Raw genomic sequence first — 19,633 nt, forward strand, 5'->3', positions numbered from 1 at the left:
CCTTAGGCAAGTCACACTGTCTCAGCCTCAAACCCCCTTCTGAACAAATCTTGTCAAGAAAACCCCATTGTAGGGTCACCATAAATCAGAAATGACTTCAAAGCACACAACAACAAGCATTATAATTGTCAAATGTGAAAGGGGCCCAGGTTGTTCAAACTGCAGAGCAAAGTTTCTCCCCGGTTTCACTTCTTCACAGAAATAGCAGTCTCTGAATCCAGTGAGAAATTGTGCCCCTGTCCCACACTCCTTGAAGGAAAGAACGGAAGTAAAATACAGTGGACCCTTGTTATACACTGAGGTTTTGTTCTGAGATCCCCCGTGTATAACAAAATCCGTGGATGCTCAAGTCCCATTAAATATAATGACATAGCAAAATGGTGTCCCTTATAAAAAATGGAAAATCAAGGTTTGATATTTGAAATTTATACTTTTTTTGAACATTTTCAAACCGTGTAAGCTTGAATCCGTGTATAAAAAATCTGTGTATAAGAAGGGCTGACTGTAATGTCACATGGTCAGTTTCGTGGAAGAGAGGAACTAACGTTACTTCGAAGAGGGGGAATGTGGTGCAAAACATTTCAGGACAGAAGAAACAGTTATAATTTAGCTACATTTTTGGAGAGGATGCCAGCAAGAATGTATTACAGCCAGGCCTCTTTATCCACAGATTTTTTTTTTATCCATGGATTCAAGTATAAATTCCAAGTATAAAACCTTGATTTTGTCATTTTATATAAGGGACACCATTTTGCTATATCTTTGTATTTAATGAGACTTGAGCATCCACGGATTTCATTATTCACGGGGGTTCTGGAAACAAACCCCAGTGGATAACAAGGGTCTACTGTATATGGATTGTTATTTGGAGAGGGGGGGGGGGTTAAGGATGTATAAATATAGTAAAATATTATTTGATCGGATGCGATATGATGATGATGCTAAGTTATTCATTAAAAAAGAATGGCAGGATGTAAAATGTAATAAAACAAATGAACTTCTTAAACAAGTGTGCCCTAAAGAGCTTCTTTCTTGGAAATGCTGCTTATTTGCCTTTGTTGAGGGCTGGAGCAAGGCCTGCAGCCATTTCTTGGCCTTGTGGGAGCAGCATCTTGGGAAGGCAGCATTGTGAGGCAAGCATCTGTTGCTGCGGCAACAGACACTGCTGAAGCGACCAGGGGCGGCTTGGCCTGTCTGTGTTGGAAAGCGGTCCACTTTGGAGAGGGAACCCATGACCCGACGGTGAGGCCAGAGACACCTGCCTCGCACACCCTCCCCAGAGGCCTGGACCCCTGAGGCCGGTGCCCTTAACCTGGACCTAGAGATCTCAGCCTTGTTGGACCCAGGTAAGCGTGGCTCTGGCAGGCCTGTCTAACCTTGGCCATATTCAGACGGTGAATATAATCCTGCTAGAAATCTGGGTTGAACCTTTGGTCCATTCCGCACTGCAGAAATAATCTAGTTTGACACCGCCTTAACTACCCTGACTCAGTGCTAGGGATTGTGAAAATTGTAGTTTCTTGTGGCACTGGAGATCTCTGACAGAAAAAGCTAAATGTCTCACAAAACTACAGTTCCCACTGTTCCCAGCATTGAGCCAAGACAGTTAAAAGCAGCCTCAGACTGGATTATTTCTGCAGTGTGTTTGGGCACTTTGTTGTTTGCATGCATTTTGAAAACATCCAATTAAGTTCCAAAAAACCCACTTAACTCAGGATAATCGATTTCAATTTCCTCCCTGGAGTTTTCCTAAGTGATTCACATCATTTGTGAACAATCAATGCGAATAGACCCAGGATAAACAAGGATAAAACTCTGCAGGCTTTGAACCTGTTTCGAGTACATCTGTATCATTGACTCTATGCATTGCTGACATGTGTGAGCCATAGAACTTGCAGAGATGGGGTTCTGATAAAAATATATATATATATATAGTGTGAACAACAAAACTTGAATGCAATGATTATTCTCATTGGCCTGTTACAGACTGCCAAAATAAAGCTGCTTCGGGTCTCTTTGGAGGTATGCTATTTAAATGATGCAGAGTCCGGAGGTCGCGCCAAAGCCACACTCCATTCCTAAGCACTGGAGTGCAGCTTTGGTGCAGCTTCCAGATTCTTAGGATGCATGCATCATTTAAACAGCATGCCTCCAAAGAGACCCGAAGCAGCTTTATTTTGGCAGTCTGTAACAGGCCATTGTTGTGCTAAAAAAGTCTGAATAACGCCCTTATTCCTCCGCCTCCACTGTCTCCTCCACCCCTTGCCCTTTTATTCCATTGACCTCCTTCAGGATCAGACGAAAGGATACTGCATCATATCTTCAGCAGTGCCCCCCTGTCTGAGGCTGGATCTGCACTACTGAAATAATCCTGTTTGACACCACTTTAACCACCATGGCTCAATGCTACAGAATTCTGGGGATCTGAGAGAGGAGGCTAAATGTCTCACAAAACTACAATTCCCAGAATTCCACAGCATTGAGCCATGGTGGTTAAAATGGTGTCAAACCTTCTTCAGTGTGTGGGTCCAGCCTAAGCAGCAGCCCCATCTATTGGGTTCCTTCTTCACTTTTGTTTAGAAATCTCCATTAACTCTTTACTTATTCTGGAATTCCTCCTCCTAGGCCACAGAGGAGACTGGGGTCCAAAACACACTGCAGAAATAATCCACTTTGAGACCATTTTAAGAGTGCTGGCTCATTGCTAGGGAATTCTGAGAACTCTAGTTTTGTGAGCAGGGACGTAGCCAGGATTTTAGGAAGGGAGGGGGGGTCCAGACTAAATGCCACCATTATAATGGGGCTTGGGTACAGTGGCGCAGCAGCACACTCCATTCATTTTTCTGATGGGAGGGGGGGGTCCGGACCCCAAGATCCCCCCCCCCTTGGCTACATCCCTGTTGTGAGATATTTAACCTTCTCTGTCAGAGAGCTCTGGTGCCACAATAAACTACAATCCCCAGGATTCCCTAGCACTGAGCCAGGGCAGTTAAAGCAGTTTCAAACTGGATTATCTCTGCAGTGTGTTTTGAACCTGGGTTGCTCCACCATGAAGCCTTATGTCAAAACCAGAGAGACTCTGTGGTCCAATCTAATAGAACATTTTGCATATTCTCTCTTAGAAAGCATATATGCTGCAGGCCTTTGTGTATTTGGGGATTGTTATTGTTACTGGTTATCATACCTTCCAACATCCTATTTGGAAGGGACAGTTCCTATTAATCTGCTGTCCTACTTTTTCAGCTAATTTTAAAATGTCCCAGTTTCTCTCTCCTCCTCCCACTTTCCCCCTTTGTCCTTCGCTTACTTCAGCTCCTGCAAACTGAGTTCTAAGTGCAAAAAGTAGTTTGCACTCAACTCAGCAGCTGGGAAAGGAAAGGAGAATCAAAATCTTTCCTTTCCCAGTAGGCTCAAGCAAAAGCTAACTGCTGCAGTCTTTCCTAGCTTGTGTGTTTTTCCTCACTAATAACTTTTGCCACCTTGACCACAGTCTGGTGTTGCTAGCCTTGCCTGTCTCCTTCTCCTCCTTCTTCCAAGGAGCTCAGTGCAACATATAGTATTTCCCTCTCCATCTCATCCTGACAACAATCCTGCAAGATAGTTGGGTTAAGATATGCATGGGAAGTAAGTGTGACGGAATGAAAACTGAGGAGGGCTCCTATATCGTTTATGGTTGTGCAAGGAAAGAAATTTCAGTATTGTTGCTTCTTATTTGGTGTGACAGGTAACACCTGCTGAATTCTCCTTTTTCACACAACCATTAAAACTACAGGAGCCCTCTCCAGTTTTCAATTTAGCAACCTTTGTAGGAACTTCACTTTGGGGCCAAATACAGTCGGCCCTTCTTATACACGGATTTTTTTATACACGGATTCAAGCATCCACAGTTTGAAAATGGGTTTAAAAAAGTATAAATTTCAAATATCAAACCTTGATTTTCCATTTTTTATAAGGGAGACCATTTTGCTATGTCATTATATTTAATGAGACATGAGGATACACGGATTTTGTTATCCACGGGGATCTTGGAACCAAACCCCAGCGTATAACAAGGGTCCACTGTGTGTCATTTTGGGAAGCCCTGGAAACCACACTCCTTTCTCCAAATCACCATCATTTGCTGGTTTCCAAACTTTTCTTAGTGGTTTTTCACATTCTAAAAATTTAAATGTCTATGGTTTAATTACTGGCAATAAGAGCTTTAAGCTAAATAACCTGCTTTTGTTGTTGTTGTTGTTGTTGTTGTTGTTATTCCACCATCTTTGTCCGCATTAATCTGCATCACGTGATGAAAGCTAAAGACAAAGGGAGTAATGGGAGGAGGAGAGAGAAATTGAGAAATTTTAAAGAAGCTTAAAAAGTGAGACAACAGAGGATTAATCTGGATTATCCCTGCCAAATTGGGACAGTTGGAGGGTATGAGTGCATGGCAGGCAGGGGCAGAGATGGAAGGTCCTTGGCAATTTTCATGGGATACACAAGGTGGTAAACTTTGGACTGCAGTCTGCCAAAATTCAGAATGCAAACATTTCTTCTTCAACATGTGACATGTTTAAGTCTGAAGTTCAGTATCTGCAAAGCTGATGTTTCTACAGCAACTGAATTTTGCTTTAACTGATTTTGATACCAAAAAAATTGAAATGAAATTCTTGGCTCATATTCACATGCTCACAAGAAAGCCAAAGACTCAAATCTCACATTAGCTTTTGCAAATGTTGATATTTGGCACAGTTAAGCATTTCTTCAACTGAAGTCGCTTACAGAGACTGACAAGTGTTAGGTGTTCTAGAACAGTGCTGATATCAACACTGGCAATTTTTCTTTCTAATGTACCTGGCCCCAGCACTATATTTCTGCCCATTTAGCCAACTGCTTTTTCTTTTTTTTCTTGGAATCTTACTGTGGATTGGCAACTGAAGGCTCACAGGCTGACATCGGTCCATGAGCCACCACTTCGAGGAGCATTGACCTAGAACAGAAATTTGTAGCTCATACTGAAATTCCAACCATGGGGGCACTACATTTTAACAAGTCAAAGGGTCTGTTTCAGCATATCTAAGGAGCACAGTCTTCCTAGCCTCCCCTCTCAAGTCTATCTGTCCTTTATCACAGTTTCTCTCCAAGTCCTGCCCAGCTTGGAATTCACCATTTGCTTGCCCTGCTTCAGTCACCTTCTTGCACTGTAGAGGAATTCAGTACCATAAACTAACAGCAGGGCTGTGGTGTGATATTTGCTTTCCTCCGGTAGTAGCAGCCCAGTCAAAGCCATGAGTCCTCCTGCTCACCTGCTGGTGGGTAAGGTAGGTGCTGAGAAATGGCACAAGAACACTCTCACAACAGTGCGAGAGACAAACAATCTGACGAAGCGCTGCGGGAAGGAAGCACTCGAACTTTGGTGTCCAATCCCACCTCCCGGCCAGGCTGAAGAGACACCATATGAACGCAAGGTTAGGAAAGATGCCTGGAAGTTCAAGTTAGATGTCCTGGCAACTGGAGAGGTGAAGACGAAACCCCCCGAAGGGCCAGGAGTGACCCTGTGGAAAAGCAAAGTTAAACCTCCCCCTTGGATCTCCAAAATAGCCTTGCCCTGCTGCCGAGACTTCAGCACCATGAAGAACAATGAATTTGTGGCCCAATATGTCAGGGACACACGGCTGGTGGTGAGCCGTCTGCGTCAGGCCCTCATTGAGATCAATGAGCAATTCAAAGCGCTGGTGCGTCTAAGAGAGCAGCTTGACCAAATGCTGGATAAAGTTCGTCAGAGCCTTGTCACCAACAAACAAAGCCAAGCAATCCGGGAACACCGGCCGGAACCAGAGAAGGTGAGTCCTGCTTCATCCCATTTCACTCTTTGCTAACAAACCAGTCATACCCTCAAGTATGAGTTGGGACACATGTGGCTAAGTGTGCTTCAGAATGTGGTCAATATAGTAAAAGTTATTAATAGGGAAGAACACACAAGTTAGGAGAGGCTGCAGCAGTTAGCTTTTGCTTGAGCCTACTGGGAAGGGCAAGATTCTGTCCCTCCTTTCCTTTCCTTTTCTGTTTCCATTTCCTTAGTTGGATGCAAACTACTTTTGCACTTTGAACTCAGTTTGCAGTAGTTGAAATACGGTGAGGATAAAGGGGGAAAGTGGAAGATGAAAGAGAAAATGGGACATTTTAAAAGCGGTTGAAAAAGTGTGACAATCCAGCCTCTGGTTAAAGACCTCCAAGGAGAGAGACTGCACCACACTCTGAGGGAGTGTGTTCCACTGTTGAACAGCCCTTACTGTCAGGAAGTTCTTCCTAATGTTGAGGTGGAATCTTTTTTCCTGGAGCTTGCATCCATTGTTTTGGGTCCTGTTCTCTGGAGCAGCAGAAAACAAGCTTGCTCCCTTCTCAATATGATTTGCTAACATAACAAATTCCATAGGCCAGACACAAAAAGCCTTCAAACCGTAATAATCCCTTTATCTGTCCAGAGAATGGGAACAGTTGTAGGATAAAACTGTGGAGCTTGCGTCCCATTTTTAGAACAGGATGTTTCCAGGGGAGGAGGGATGTACCTGACTTTTTCAGAAGTAAATCTGGTGGAAAAGATAGAAATCATACTGGAAGCATAGACATATGTATAAGGATTTTTATGTAAATTATTAGAGGTATATGCTCTCCTATTTCCTTCAACTATTCCAACATCTAGAAATCAGACAGCAACAGTTTTGCTCATATAAGCTCCACTCAACATTTGCTCCCTTTCCCATTGTGTAGATACTTGACAAGGTGGATGGCTTGATGAAATGGGAGAAGGTGGAGTTCCGGAAATTGAAAGCCAAGCTGGAAGGAACGATGGCAATGTTGGGAGATCATCTTAAGGTAGGAAATAAGGCAGAGGTTGAAGACATGGATAAAACCCCTCCCCAGCATCCATACAGGCCATCATCACCACATCCATCCATCATCACATGAAACTATACAATCTGGTAAAAGGCTGAATGGGCCACAGAGACCACCTGGGCCTCAAGTGACAAAGCTAGACTGAGTAGGGTTGCTATATCTGGATAATCCTAGGCCCTGAAATTTCAGGGTCCAAACGTAAGAGGTAGGGATGGTCCCCTGATTATGTCACTAGGGATGAGGCTTACTGATATAATAATCAGGATATCTCATGCTTCATTAACTCATGCTCAAATCTCTCATGCTCAGAGAATACCATTCACATAAGTCTTTTTAACTAATGAAAAAAATTTGATTAGAACTTAAGTTTTCCAAGCTATGCACTGAAATAAAAAAAATGAAACATTTCCTAGCCCAGTTTTCAGATTTTTTGCAAGCACTGATTTTAACACAAGGGAGTCATAGTCAAATCAAATAAACATTTTCCAGAGTAAAATGAAGTTTCCCAAATTCTGTTTTTAACAAGTTACTCCCACTATTGCCCACCTTTGCCTGCATGTTTTTTTAAAAAAATATTATGGAATCTTCCCTGATCCCAAAAGCAATTATAGTTACAGACATAATAATGCATCTATTGCAAAATATTGGAGGATGATGTATGAGGACCTTTCAAATGCTAAGAATCTAACATTTGAGTGATAGAAGATTATTGCACCCAGAAATACCACCAGGATAGATGCAGGCGTGAAAAGTCAAACCCGGGTGTTATTGCATGGAACCGCGGCCAGGTGAGTGCAACCATATACAGCCAAACCCCAACCCAGCAGCTTTTTAAAAATGGCAAGCTCCCGTTTTTGAAAAGCATCTGGATAAGTGTGGCTGGGGTCCAGGGTGCATACAGGTTGTACTCTCCTGGCTGCAGCTGCGTGAGATAACACCTGGTTTTGACTTTTCAATCCCCTGTCTATCCCAGCCTAATTTCCGGGTGTGATAATCTCCACAGTTTCAAGGTTTTCTTTGGAGATGGGTAAAGGAGAAAGAATGAGTTTATACAGAAGGACAGGTTGCAAACCTGTAAATGTAGTTCTTTGAGTGGTTATCCATGTGCTCATACAAATGGGTTATCCTGCTCAGGATAACCCATTTCTGTGAGGCAAAGAGACAAGCGGAACTGAGATTATGAAGAAGACAAGCATGAAGAAGAGGATGGCAGATAATTAAAGGGATGAGGAAGGAAGGATAAGGCAGATAGAGTCAGGATAATTAAGAATTAGGAATGATGAGGAGGACAAAGAGGGCAAGAGGTAGGGGGACTAGAGAAGGAGTGAGAAGCTGAATACAGCTAGGTAATGTGGGAATGAACAAAAACCTGATAATGACTATGAGAAGGCCATGGTCACTAGTGCAGGAGGCCACTCTAGGAGCAGAGAAAGGAACCAAATGGTAGTTGGAGAATTGGCTGATCCAACGAAGGGAACCTCTCTGTCTCCAATCTCCTTCTGGTGCAGCCTAGTGGATTGTTTCAGAGCCAAGGCTTATATTTACTAGTAGGGACCTTATCACAGGAGGCAAAGTGCCCAAATCCTGTGGATAAATGGGGTTTAGATCCCAGGAATATCCCACAAAAGCAATGTGTTTTCAGACACATTGGACTAATTGAGCATTAACTTGACATTCACCTGTGCAGAAAGTGGGCAATATGGGCTGCTTTTTATTTCCGGGAAAATCTGAAATTAGCTCGATGTCATCTGAAAACAATCCTGCTTTTGTGGGATATTCCCACATTTAAATCCCATTTATCCAAGGGATTTGGGCACTTCCCTCCCATGTGATAAGGTCCAAGGGAGACAGAATGTGGAAGGTGAAAACAAATTTCTGTCTGTGTTGCCTTCTCCCTCATAACTGTCCTCCTTGCTGCAGGTACTGGGCACATGCAGGCAAACCCTGAACACCCTGTGTAGTGAACGTGGTCGTGTGCTGGACCTCATTCCACAGCCTTTGCGCATGGTCATCTTAGGGGCAGGGCGAGACTCCTGGCTTTCACTGAGCCGACCTTCCTCCCCTTGGGTGGAGCGAAACGAGACACCCATTCCTGATCCTGTTGGACCCTTCACTCCGGGTAAGAAAATAACATCTTGCCCACATCTCTATGAGCCTTATCACAATAGAAAAGAAGCACACTGGAAACAGCAAATCCATAAGAATTTAAGAAATGCTGCATCTGATTATTTCATCAGAAACTGAAACCCAATTGGTGGTGAAACATCCAGTATAGCAGAAGCAAGGAACCTTAGGCTTTCTTGATATTTTTCAGTACAGTTTCCATAATCTCCTTGCCATGGCCCATGCTGGAATAGCTAGAGGGCCAGAGATTTCTTAGCCCTGTTACGCAAGGCAAAGGTGAGAAGGGCCCTTTAATAATACACAGTTATAGTCAATTGATTCTACTTTCCCATAATTTGTTCCATCCTATGGAATCCTGTGATCTGCAGTTTTTATTAACTGCAGGTTGACTTTTACTTTTGACAGTTTTACAAGAGACCTCTAAGTCGCCCTGTTATTAACAGCTCTGCTAAGGTCTTGCAAACCCAAGGCTGTGGGCTCCTAGGCAGAATAGATCCAACTGTAATGCAGTCTTCTTCTTTTCCTACTGCTCTCCACCTTATCATTTATATTATATTTTCTAATGGGTCATGTGTTCTTCATGATACATCCAAAATAGTTTAGGAAGGGGTATTTAAAATTCTCCATCAGAGATTTCTAGCACCTCATCAAATTATAAACCCCAGGATTTCATAGAATGTCGTCATGGAACTTGAAAGTTAAAGTGGAATCATAGTGCTATTACTACATAATGTGAAAGGGCCCTTACTTCCTATTTAGAAATTACAAATATCATTGCCTCTCTAAACTATCTTCTTCAAACAGTCAGCTAGTAAAATCAGCCCTTTTTGGTATTCCTGGAACCAAACTCAAGCAGATATCAAGGGTCCACAGTATACATACCAGCAAGCAGTAATGATAGCAAATAGGTATCCCAGCCTAATGCACCAAGTAGCTTGATGTGCTTCTGTGTGAATACATTTTTCCATAAGGCAAGGCCTCAGCATTTTCTATGTCTTTTGCTATCTCTTCTTTCTGTTTATTCCTGTGGGGAAACTTGTGTAGCATTTCAAGAGGGCTGGAAAGCAGAAACGCTTGCATCAAATCTTAAGTGCCACAAGACTTTGAAAGTACTGCATATCCAGGGGTAACCATGTTGGCCATACAGCAAAGAACAATAACACCCCAAATCCACAAAAGAATGATACCTTTATTGGCCAACCAAAAAACACAAAATACACGATACAAGTTTTCAAAGCTCATCACCAGGCAAAGGTGCTAACAATTAAACAGGAGAAAGAATAAAAGGATGATATTGGAATCATATGCCTGCATTTTTTTCAAGATCCTGTTATATTTGTTCTCAGTTAAGATGGTACGGAGGGATGGTACTGTAGGCAAAGGCCATTCCTCCTCCTTGGCCATGCAGGCTCTAAAGAATAAACTCTAGGAAGTAACACTTAAAGTCCATTGTTGTTATGTGCCTTCAAATTGTTTCCAACGTAATGACAACCCTAACACAACCCTATAATGGGGTTGTCTTGGCAAGGTTTGTTCAGAGGAGTTTTGCCATTGCCATCCTCTGAGGTTGAGAGTATATGACTTGCCCAAGGTCACCCAGTGGGTTTCATGGCTGAGCTGGGAATTAAACTCTGATCTCAAGGGTTGTAGTCCAATACTGAAACCACTACACCACTCAAACCACTACTACAAACTGGTGTAGTTTAAAGTCCATTAGTAACATAATAAGAAACACCTTTGCCTGATTAAGAAGTCAGTTCAACTTTGAAAGCTTACAGCATGTATTTTATGCATTTTGGTTGGTCAAATAAAGGTATCACTGTTTTGTGGATTTTGGATGTTATTGTGCAAAATGCCTTTGTTTTGCTACAACTGATTAACATGGCTATAAAACTGGAAATTGATAGTTCTGCATTCAGAAGCAAAGAGGGACATAAAAGAGCGATAAAGGAGAAATCAAAATGAAGTATAATGGGACAAAAGGATATTTGTTTTTTGTTTATTTATATTTCACTTCTGAAGCAAGGATGGCTCCTAAAGCGGCTTATAACAATCTCCACGATAAAGATACAGTACAAAGATACATTGGTGTGAGTGCTGAAATCTATTCTAGTACCTAGCAGTATAATCCAGATGCCAGGCTCTCTTTGCTAGAACAGGCAGAATTAGTAAATGAATAGGATTATAATGTTTGGATTAAAGGAAGCAATAGTCCCATTCTATTCTGTTTTAGTCAGACCTCGCTTAAAATATTGTGCCCATTTCTGGGCACCACATTTCAAGAAAGATGTTGAGAAACTCGAGCGTGTCCAGAGGAAGGCAATCAAAATGGTGAAAGATCTGGAAACCATGTCCTATGAGGAACAGCTTAGGGAGCTGGCTATGTTTAATCTGAAGTAAAGGATGGCATGATAGCTATATTTAAATATTTGAAGGGACGTTATATTGAAGAAGGAGCAAGCTTGTTTTCTGCTGCTTCAGAGACACAGAGGAATAGATTCAAACTGCAAGAAAAGAATTTCCACCTCAACATTAGGAAGAACTTCATGACAGTAAGAGCTGTTTGACAGTGGAACACATTCCCTCAGAGAGTGGCGGAGTCTCCTTCTTGGGAGGTTTTTGAGTTTTGAGTTCCTGCACGCCAGGGGTTTGGACTGGATGATCCTTGTGGTCTTTTCCAACTGTATGATTCTGTTGTTTTGGGCACTGCTTGTGTTTTTGTACATTTATGTCTGAACAACAGTAGAGGAGAAAATATGGCATAAGAAGAAAGAGGTATGTGTGGCACATCAAAAACAAGAGCTAAGGTAAAGCTTCACAGCTTTTAATTCAGTGTCATGGTTCAGCAGCAAAAGCTGTGAGTCACCTAGGGCTCATTCCCACTACAATTTGCAGTGAATTGTGGATTGGGATATATGACCTTCTGGGCGGCCCAAGCTCTTCCCCGCCCTCGTGCTGGTGCTGGGGAAACAAGGCCAGGGATCAGAGGAGGAGGCCTTGGGTCACTTGACCCCAGACTTTTGGTCCTCCTTATTCAGGACATGCCCTCCATTTCAGCCTTCTGTCCAGGAGAGGATTCCAAAAGGTCTTCTACTTACAACATGGTTAAGAAACATAGCATGTTTTTCCACCCCCCTCCCCGCACAAGCATGTAAAAAGTCTGGGCTGATGCTTACATCACTGATGATTGACATGCATTTTGAAGCGGAACAACAAGTGGAAATGAGAACTGTGCCAAAAAAGAAACGATTACACTGTGGTAAGAGAAAGACCCACTTTACAGTGGGAACGAGGGACCTTTTGGAATTGAGGAGTGAAGGCGAATCAGGAATCAGTTCAAACTGCAGGTGGGAATGAGGCCTTAAATTCTGCTGAAAGCTTCCCTAAAAGAGAAGTGTATTATGTCATGTCAGCATGTCAGAGAATATTCCATTGCCCCCCCCCCCAAAAAAAAGCAACAGAAGTTGAGGTGTGACATTGGAGTTCAACCAAGTTCATTAGATCTGAGAAGAGCTCATATCTCCTCCCCCTTTCCCCACATATGCTCTCTAGAGTGTGCAGCAGTTCTAGAAGATGCCCGGCGCCTCACCTTCCTCACTAAGAATGTGTTACTTCAAGTGCAAAAGGCCATCAGCGAGGCACAAGACATCCGAAATACAGTTCACAATATCATTGAAAACAGCTTGCAAGGCAAGAGAGATGAGACACTCCATCATAAGGTAATGGGAGACAAAAATTCTCTCCTCCTCATTTTTGTGAGGCAGTGCTGTACTTGGAAAAGTAACTTTTTAAAAAAAACTATGGCTGCCAGCCTTCCCCTGAAAGAATTCTAGCAGTTGCAGTCCAGAAAGAAAACTTTCTCAACCTCTGTTCTGATGTTTGATGCTTTGTACATAAAGTCATTCTTGTATGGTGTCAAGCTGATCAAATCTAGCTCAGGTAAATGCCTCCCTCAGGTATTTTGGCATTTGTACTTTTAGATAGTTTGCTCTTTGAAAAGTAAGTTTAAATCGACTCAGCCATTTTAAATTGCCTACCTTACTAATGGTGGCTATATCTTTTTGGGCCTCGATATCCAGGATTCTCTGTCTTGCACTCTTTTTTGCTTGATCATTAAGTGTGTGAGTTACAGGAAGACCACAGTTCATTATAAAGTTTGTTATTTGCATAAACCAAAAGGACTGAAGATGGGATTGGGACTATTCTAAAAAACATACTCTTGGTCCAATAGCACTAGCAGTTGGTTTGGTCAGCACTGTTGTTTGCAGAACAGAAAGTCACTGGTCCTGACCATCTTGTGAGGTGTGTACCTTTTTCCTCCGTGTAATTAATTTATGGAAATAAATTACAAGATATATTACAGTATGTGGCCATAGCCAGACAGAATGTCATTCACATCATAAGCTCTTGTATTGTCGTTGTAGTTTTTAATACAGATGTACAGCATGGTGAGGATAGCATTGGACGGTGATGTAGAGAAGGGAGTTTTAACCTTTGATCATGCCCTCATTCTGATAGTAATGGGAGGGAAGCATCTATTGACACCAATGGACAACTTTATTCAATTTTATTTTGGTTTTAGTGATATAGAAGTACAGTATAAGTGGATTTTGACAAAATGTTGCTGCTGATTAGGGTTCTAGCCATGTGAGAAGTGTAGTACCATTTCAGGCTCACAAGGGACACTTTTTGTTTAATTTCTTCTGTTCCCCTAATTTTCTTCTGATATCTGCTAAATTTAGGATTAGAGCTAAAGGATTTAGAATTAGAGCTAGCCCCAATTTATAAAACTTTATTCTTATATAGCTGCATATTTTCTTATAAAGCTGTAAGTTATCAGGCTCTCAAGACAACAGATCTGTGCACTGAAATTCAGTGAGTCCTTAATTATCCCTACAGTTTGCATACAAAGAAAACATATATGCACACATGTAAAGACATACCTGTTTGTGCACACACTCTGTGATACTAAGAAATCTGATTTCTCTGTTTCTGGCAGGAACGGCTGGACATGACTCTGGGAGGCACACGCAGTACTCTGCATCGCTGCCAACGTTTTCAGCATGAGATGCGTATCACGCGGGGAATGGCTTTGGTGAGCTTCAAGGACTGGGGTGGGGTCAGGAAACAGGGCTGTAATTCCCCACGTTCTGCCTTCTTCAGCCTTGGTTGCATGAGAGTCAATTGGGGAAGAGGCACCCTCCTCTTTCCCTCCCACCCCCAGAATCACCCTTTGTTTCTGAACGTTTTTTTTTTTTTTTGGTGTTCATAGGGCCCTGCAAGTAGCAAGTACCTGGAGACACGGGAGAGGTTGACACGACCAGTTGTGCAGGTGTTCCAAAGACATGTGGGGACACAACTGCCTGAAGCTGCAATCCTCAACCAGGTAATGGATCAATGGGAGCCATGTCTTCTGAGTGGATTGATTGCCCTGGTCAGGAAACATGGCAAGATCTTTGCAAAACAGGGAATTGCTGATTTCAGTGCAACTTCGTAGAATATTGTTGATTTCTCTCTTTCTGGAGCAGGAGAACTTAAATGAGATATGAGCATCTTGCTCCACTTTGCCCTAAGTTACTTCCCATGACTAGCAACAGCTTTCAGGGCATAAGTGACAATGCCTACAAAACCCTTCTAGTAATAGCCCTCATTGGCAGGTCTTATCAAACGTATCTAAGGACCCTTTTAAAACTGAAGATATTCAGGAGGGAATCACATATACAAAACCTAACCTCTGTCAAAAAGCTAAGCGAATACTTGAGAGTTGTCATACTGGCCAATTAAGTTGCTTAGCCTAGTGCTGCCTCGCAGTGCTTCTCCAAGACCCCAAGCAAAGCCTCCCTGCCAGTCTTGCTATGTGAAAATTTCCTGGTAAGGGTACTTGGCAAGGACTGAAACTGAGAATGTGGAAATGCAAAGCAGTGAGGGCCAGAGCTGGGTGGTGCTGGGTGGTATTAAATACCAGATTGTTTGGTATCTTCAGCAGGTGATTTTGATGTCTCTGGGAACTGGAAACATTTATAAAATATCTAGCTTTGAGGAGCACCAGTTCTTAATAGGATGGTGGTGATTCCTAGGGTTCCAAACTTAGGTAGAATTCAAACAGGGCAAAACTTATGGTACCTGTGTGCCATTTCACACTATATTCTTATAGCACTATGATGCCACTCTATGGCAACATCCTATCGAATACTGGAATTTGTAGTTTGGTGAAGGATTAAAGTTCTAGAGCTGAGAATTTTAAATACCTCTTCCTAGACTGCAAATCCTAGAATTCCACAGGATGATGCCATGGGAGTTAAAGTGGAATCATAGTACTATAACTGTGTTGTGTAAAAGGGACCTGAATTTAAATTAGCAATTCATATGGCACACAGAACCATCTGAAGTCACTGCCTGCTATTCTTGTGGCCTAGCACCACCATTGGCACCTTTTCCTTTGCATGATAAAAGGTATAATCTAAACCTGAAGCAACTGCAGTGGCTTCTTTGGGGCATGGGTGTTGCCATTCCACTCTTTTTGTTTCCCTCTGCCACATTGGCAAGGACCTATCTACCCACATTTCTCTGGCTGATATGTGCACATGCAGTCCAGCAGCACCTCTTACCAAAGCTGTTTTCTCTCCCACCATTTTTTGTTTTTCTCAGGAAGGAGATCCATTGTTGCAACTATGCTTTTGTCCATTTGGTGTCTTAAAATGTATATAATGAAATTTAAAAAGTACATTTATATACTATTAATCATTATTCATTATGAAACGTATTAATTTAATTACATTAAATCCACCTCATAAACACACATTAAAATTATTTTAAAAACAACCAAAAGTTTCAAAGATAAAATAAATAAAACATGCCCCTCCTTATACATTAAAAGCCAGCTAAGACAGAAATGTCTTTCCTGCCAATGAAAGGAAAGCAGGGAGGGAGGCTAGCCTAGGTTCCCATGGAAGGGACATCCAGATAGTGGGAGCAGCCACTGAGTAGTCTCTCTCTCTCTTGTGCACAGGTATAACTAGGAGTGTGTGGGGGAGGTGGACCGCACCTGGTGACAGCTCAGAGCGGGGTGTCACCTGGTTGCTGGTGGGAAGGGGCTGCCTTCCAGGTCTGGCAGGTTGCTGGCCAGATGGGAAAGTAGGTCTGCTTGCCCAGCATCTGCACCAGACCCAGAAAGGCTGTGGGGCAGCACCAGCAGCCCACTCTCACCAGTCGCCACTGGTGGGAAGAAGCTGCCTTCCGGGTTTGGCTACTCTGCTGACCAGCAGAGAAAGTGAGTCTCCTCTCTTTACTGGCTGGTCATAGCTCCACCACACCTGGAAAAGGCTGCTGGAATCTTAAATTACTGTGTAATGATGTAGGAGTATCTGTTCAGAGCTTAAATATTTTGGTTTTGGGGTCTAACTCCCAGAATTCCACAGGACTATGGCAACTGACCTGGTGAATTCTGGGAAATGTAGTCCAAAGTTAACATTTCCAAGCTCTGCTCTTGCATGCATCTTTCCACCTAATAGGAGCAGCAGGATTCCAACACACACACACATCTACCTCTTCCCACATCAGCAGTAACCCAACATGAAAATGGGTACTTAGAACATCTAATTCCCAGTGTATATCAAAATTGCTTGGCTTCTGATCTAAACAGAAGACAGCCTAGATGTCAACCTCATGCAAGCTCACCTTCTAATGTGATACTAGTGTGGAAGTAGGTCTTTTTTTGGCACTCAGTAGTTTGCTTCCTTCCCTTCCTTTCCTGTTTTCCTCCTCAGTCCACTGCACAGTTAGATCGTTCCATAGCAGATACAGGTGATAATATTTCACACCTAAAAGCCACCCAGCGTTACCTGCGTGAGTGCATTCATGACAAGCAGACGGGCTATGACATTGATGGCAGTATCAAGCGACTGCGGCAGCGCCGCATGCATCCTCACACCACCATGAAAGAGACTTTAGAACTGGTCTACACCTAGCATGGCAAATGAACAGAGAGAGCATAAAAATAAAGAATTGGACACCATAGAGTGGCCTGAAATAATTTCTTCCTACAATGAAGTATGCAATACTGTGTTTCTAACCAAAGCATTGTAACTTGTATGTAGACATAAGCATGTCAGCTTTATGCTAATCCCATAAAAAGCAAGTGTCTCACCTTCATGATCCTTGTGACAGAAAATACAATCCCAAAAGACTGAAGGGGAGGATCCTTCGTGAATTGCTAGAAGTGTTATTGTTGTTTGAAAAAAAAAATGTCATTTATATAACAGTTTACAAGCAATGCTGAAGTACCATATATAATCGTCTATAAGTAAAAAAATGTATGCCCAAAATTGACTGCAAAATCCTGGGCCGACATATATAGGGGTCAATATGGTAATGCCGATGATGGCAGCTCATTCAGTAACAAACACATACACCTTCCTCCCCACTTTCCCTCTGTGCCTGGGATTGGGCTGTTGGAAGCAAAGAGAGTGCAGGGCGATTTTTATTTCTATGGGAGCAACAGCTGATCCAGTCACAGATATACACACACAGCTTCCTCCCCACTTTCCCTGTCCAGAATGCTCACACATTTTCTCTCTCTCCCTGCCTTAGCTCCTTTTACATTTGATTCTCCCCCAACTACTCTTCACCCCTGCCTCCTCCTCACCCTCTGTGAGAAGACAAGCCAGCCACTGCAGACAACTGTGGATGGGCCAGCGGTAAAAAGCTTCTATTCCAGTGAGAGTCTACTGTAAAAGTAAATTTTGGGGGCAGAAGGCACCGTTCTGTGACTGTTTAACCCCACTCCATGGAAAAAAATGGCTGCAACTGGGGCTCATTGGTGCTTCCTTGCAGTGGCAGAGAAACATCCTCTGTCCACTGCTGGAGAAATGCTGAAGAGCCATCGTGGACCTGAGAAGCCTCAGTTTTACCCTTGTCTTATCCACGGGTCATACCAAACCCCACAACTTTGGCCCCAAAACTTGCCCTCAACTTATACATGAGATTGACCTATAGTCAAGTGTATACAGTATCCTGATTACATAGAAATTTGAATTGTATTCTTCAGGAGATAATTCCTCCTCTCCATATTTGGGAACTAGTTAAATTTTCTAAATATCACCTTGCACAAATGGAGAGACAAAGATCCAACTGCAACACAGAGAGAAAATAGTTTCTGTGGGTGTGTTTAGCTTTCACCTGTTACAGTACTTGACACACCAGGCCTCGAGAACTGCTAGAAACCTGTAACCTCTCCAAACCCTTGTTTAATTGAGTGGAGATGGCTAAGTCCTAAACACAACAGTTCTATAAGAGAATACACACCTGCTCACTGTCTTCAGCAACATCACCAGCACCATTTTTAGGCATCAACAACTTGCAAATCTGCCTCTTTAATAATATGAGAATATGGTCCGTGTTGTTCACTTAGATTTGGCATCAGCCAATGCCCCTGCCTTGCACCCCAAACTAATACCTGCCTTCTGGAACCTAATTTTGAAAAACAATAACCATAGCATCAAGCTGAGAACTATCATTTTAATATTGCCCCTGACAACTGTGCTTCAGTGCAAAGAGCAGTGATGGGCAAAGTGTGATTCTCCAGATGCTGTTACAATGCAACTTCCAACATTCCTTACAACTGGTTGTGCTGACTAGGAATGCTGGGGGTTGCAGTTCAGTAACATCTAAAAAGCCTAAGATGGTATAGTAGAAGCTCTACATGTTGTTCCTAGTCACCCAGAAGTGTCCAATAACCCTCTGCCAGGGCTTCCTAGCATATGTGGCAGATCCCTAAAGGTATCCACATTATTAGAGAAAACACATCAGAAGGCATTTTGTCAAGCATTTACTCAAAACCAGAGGCAGTTCTGTATCTGTTGCACTTTGGCCACTGGTTTGGGTTCCATACAGATTTGGTAATGCGACAGATTAAGGGTAAAGTTTTAGAACATAAACCTGTGGAAACATTTCCCTTAGTCCAATGGTAAAGTGAAATGAGACTGTGGCTGGAACCTGGGTGTGCTGATTGTGAAAAGGGTAATTAATTCACTGTGAAGAGAGCATATTAGAATTAAAACTAAATCTGTTATAAAACAGAAACTAATGGGAGATTTAGAAAGTTGTAGAACAAATAAGAAGAGCCTAAGATCCCATTTCCTAGGCAGCATATCGATTAACGACTTTAATTCCTCCTCTGGTGCAACTGTTAATCCACATTAATAGCTTCAAGGTTGCATCAGGGTTAAGAGTAGTAAGTGGATATGGAGGGTGAGAAGCAGCAATGGGAAGCACAGTGTGTGGCATAGGACATACCCTCAGCATGACTATAGCTGCAGACAGGCAAAGAAAAGAACTAAGAAAAACGGCAATATTGAAACATGATGACTGGATAGGAATAGAATTTCACATCTGCATAGAATTAAAGCTGTGCTATCATGGATGTCCCTGAATGAGAAACAATGGAGGGGAGGGGAGATGAGTTATACAGCACACCCAGCAGAAAGACTGCTGTAACAAGGACTTTTATATCATAGAATCATAGAGTTGGAAGAGACCACTAGGGCCATCCAGTCCAACCCCCTGCCATGCAGGAAATCCAAATCAAAGCATCCCTGACAGATGGCCATCCAGCCTCTGTTTAAAGACCTCCAAG

General features: G+C 42.6%; 1 protein-coding gene across 2 annotated transcripts; it reads left to right on the forward strand.

The window, feature by feature from the left end:
• The first annotated feature begins 1,160 nt into the window (after window positions 1-1,160).
• Window positions 1,161-17,228, forward strand: CCDC105 (coiled-coil domain containing 105). 2 transcript variants are annotated; one of them, XM_042453336.1, is made up of 8 exons: window positions 1,161-1,346; window positions 4,920-5,822; window positions 6,751-6,855; window positions 8,797-8,995; window positions 12,553-12,719; window positions 14,000-14,095; window positions 14,273-14,386; window positions 16,767-17,228. In XM_042453336.1, exons 2-8 carry the CDS (start codon window positions 5,268-5,270, stop codon window positions 16,965-16,967), a joined length of 1,437 nt encoding a protein of 478 aa, XP_042309270.1. In that variant the 5' UTR covers window positions 1,161-1,346; window positions 4,920-5,267; the 3' UTR covers window positions 16,968-17,228. The 2 variants fall into 2 exon arrangements, with proteins under 2 accessions (XP_042309270.1, XP_042309271.1); XM_042453337.1 differs by having other exon boundaries at window positions 5,113-5,822.
• Window positions 17,229-19,633: the final 2,405 nt, after the last annotated feature.

The sequence above is a fragment of the Sceloporus undulatus genome, chromosome 2, assembly GCF_019175285.1.
Source record: "Sceloporus undulatus isolate JIND9_A2432 ecotype Alabama chromosome 2, SceUnd_v1.1, whole genome shotgun sequence".
NCBI classification, from domain to species: domain Eukaryota; kingdom Metazoa; phylum Chordata; class Lepidosauria; order Squamata; family Phrynosomatidae; genus Sceloporus; species Sceloporus undulatus.

Coding starts and splice junctions, on each gene's coding strand:
- CCDC105 (XM_042453336.1), top strand. CDS start 5,268: ATGAGTCCTCCTGCTCACCTGCTGGTGGGTAAGGTAGGTGCTGAGAAA. Junction 12,720..13,999: donor ATGAGACACTCCATCATAAG/GTAATGGGAGAC, acceptor TGTTTCTGGCAG/GAACGGCTGGACATGACTCT. Junction 14,096..14,272: donor TCACGCGGGGAATGGCTTTG/GTGAGCTTCAAG, acceptor TGGTGTTCATAG/GGCCCTGCAAGTAGCAAGTA.